The 2,968-nt window shown below is 48.2% G+C and overlaps 1 protein-coding gene across 1 annotated transcript in view; it reads right to left on the bottom strand.

Annotated features, from left to right (window-relative positions):
• Positions 1-2,602: 2,602 nt before the first annotated feature.
• The window catches only part of FAM53B (family with sequence similarity 53 member B), a 34,965-nt gene continuing 34,599 nt past the window's right edge, over positions 2,603-2,968 (bottom strand). Inside the window, 1 exon segment of the mRNA XM_035896588.1 lies at positions 2,603-2,918. Coding sequence (XP_035752481.1) covers positions 2,745-2,918 — 174 coding nt within the window. The 3' untranslated portion in view covers positions 2,603-2,744.

Genomic DNA, 2,968 nt, shown 5'->3' with positions numbered 1-2,968 from the left:
GGAGGCCCCATCCCTGGGAACATTCCAGGCCAGGTTGGCCGGGGCTGTGAGCAACCTGATGTGGTTCAAGGTGTCCCTGCTCCTGCAGGGGGGTTGGGCTGGGTGACCTCTAGGGGTCCCTTCCAACCCAAACCATTCTGTGATTCTATGATTCTATGACATGCTCGGGCAGTGTGCTCCGGCCGCTGTCTGCATTCAGCTACTGCTCTCTACATTTGCAAGCGGGAGGTGAACAGCAATTCCAGCTACGTTTCCAGCAGTCCCAACAGCTGAAGATGACCCCAATCCCTGAAGGAGGCCGAAGTGATGCTCCGTGTTCTTGGAGCAGCCTGTGAGTGTTGGAAACCCCCGTTTTGCAGAGCTACCAGCTGGCCGCTGCGCTGCACAGCACCCCTTGGGGACAGCGGGGGAAAGCGGGCTAGGAATTAAATTATAATAAAATAAACCACATCTGGGAAAATGACCTTAGTGCAATTTTTTGGTCTGTTTTTGTGTCTTTTTATCCTCTGGGTAGCAGTTCAGCCAAAGTGTACGGCACTGTGTGCATCTGCATGCACACAAGGGATGCTGCAAACCCTGGCCGAACGTTAGGGCTGTGACGGATCACTGAGAATTTATTTTTTATCCTATAATTCTTCCTTTTTGTTCTATTACACTAAGCCTATCACTTCAATCTGATTAAGTTCAGGCAGATAAACATCCTGGCCGTCTGTCATGAAACTTTTTAAACTGTTTGCTCGCTCGCGGAAACGCAGCCGTTTTCCTTTCTGGTTTACAAAGGCTGTGGGGAGATAGTACCCAGTTTCCCCAAGAATTTATTTGTTAAATAAATTGCGAAATAATTTTGTTAATTAAATTTTAATTAAATAAATTTTGTTAAATTTAAATAAATAACAAATTTATTTAAATAAATAACTTTGTTAAATTAAATAAAATAAATAAATAAATAAATGAATAAATAAATAAATAAATAAATTCCCCATGTGCCCTTGCCCAGCTGTGGGCTCTTGCCTGGCTCGGGTTTAGATTTTATTTTAAGGGGCAGGATGTTATCTCTGTCCTTAAAGCATAAAGTGCTCCTTGGCACTTAAATGTTGATTTGCATTTCGCTGTTACCTCTTTGGCTGCATCACAGCTCAAAATCAGCCAGCATCAGGTTGAGGGGCAGGGGCAGGCGTGGGAGATGCCTCACATCTGCCTTCACGTGAACATCAAAAGATGCGCTTTTTTTCTGGTGCAACCCAAGGCTGGGGCACCCTTGCTATTTCTGACGTGGACACCCCAGCTTTCCCAGCCCACATCCCTTTTTTGGGGATCCCCTTCCCCAGCACCCATGGAGATGCTCTCTCTCTGGGACTCCCGCACCCACACCCAGCTCTGCCCCATCAAACCCCAACCCCAACGCGGCTGTCGCGTCTCCGAGGGGCAGCAGCGTCCCCAGCACCCCCGACCCCGCAGCAGCGCCCGGCCCCGGGCAGAGCACAGAGAGGCGAGACGCCGGCCAGGGGTTATGGAACCAGGAAGCTTTATTTACACAGTAAAAGTAACAAGCAATTTCCTGAGACTGAGCTGCTCTAGTGCAATCAAGTGGTGGAGGGGTACGAGTGGGCAGCCTGCTCGCCCGCCCGGGGAGAGGGCAGCCCCCCCGGGACACGCACGTCCCGTGGCGCTTGTGCCATTGCCAGCGAGACTTGGCTACGACAGGTCATAGCTTCAGAAGGCTTTCTTTTTTTTTTTTTTTTTTTTTTTCCCTTTCCTTTCTTCTTTTTTGCTGTCTTTTGGCCGTCCTCTTCTTTTGCTTTCTTGACCATCAAAGCCAATGAACGCCGTAGAGCACTGCGGCGATCCTATAACCCAAGTCTGTTAGCCTGGTCAGCCAGGAGCTTTTCAACAATGCACTTGAAACACAACTTCATCGGCCAAAGAGGCTACGCGATAACGTGGAAAAATTACAATCTATTTTACAAACACTTCTCGGCGTCATTGTTTTCTTTTTTTTTTTATACTGTAATCTTTTGTAGAAGAACAGGCTCAAAGAGCTGCATCTGCAAACACACGGCAAACTCCCCGTGCACGTGCTAAGACTTTTCCTAGTAAAAAATCCTTGTTTTGGGACTCGCACTGACGACTTTGCTGCCATCCTGAAGCGGCTGCTGGCCAGAGCGGGGCACGCCTTGGGCAAACACCGCGTCTCTCCGCAGTAACGAGCCCGTTTCAGCTACCAAGCAAGGAGCAACACCCATTGCCTGCCTATTACTGCAATATCACATTCTGGCAGCGGGCAGGAATTTGCTGGGGGGAGGATGGGGGATTACAAAAGCATCTGTATAATAGGTGAAGTCCATTAAAAACCGAGAGTAGGACCCCCAGGGGGGGTGCCCTGCTCCCCCACTGCCATCGCTGCAGGCGTAGGGTTTGCATCTCCTGAACCTCCCCCCCGTGCCGGGGAGCAACGCCACTCATGACTTTACAATCAACAGGATGTCCCCTGAATCTGAGGCACATACTATATTATATTCAATATGTTTAATTACTTTATTTATATATATATTTATATATATATAAATCCACAAATGTTTTACCTCTACAGAGAGAGAGAGAGAGAGAGAAAGAAGAAAAAAAAATTTAAAAAGTAAGGCTTTCTTAAACTGAGAATAAGTACATGAAATCATACAAACCCAACAACGAAATACCCAACAGAACACCACCGTGGCCTCAAAACCGTCGCTAACTGTAGTCTGCGCCTACGCTAACGTGCCCGGTATAAGGCCAGGACTCATTAGAGAAGTGTCTTTAGTAAGGCAAACGGGTTGTGCTGTATGTAAACTGAATGCTACGGCTACGTCGAGTACGGCTGGGTATGGTCCATCGGTCACCTTCCTACCAGTGGGGGGGTTAGCATGGCACCGGCAGCAGCCCTTGGCAAGAAAACAGAAGCCCCTAGGAATTACAGCCCCGGTGGATCACA

The sequence above is a fragment of the Egretta garzetta genome, unplaced genomic scaffold, assembly GCF_000687185.1.
Source record: "Egretta garzetta isolate BGI_Z169 unplaced genomic scaffold, ASM68718v1 scaffold386, whole genome shotgun sequence".
Classification (NCBI taxonomy): domain Eukaryota; kingdom Metazoa; phylum Chordata; class Aves; order Pelecaniformes; family Ardeidae; genus Egretta; species Egretta garzetta.
The sequence above is the reverse complement of the archived record's forward strand: the minus strand, read 5'-3'. Positions and strand labels throughout refer to the sequence as shown.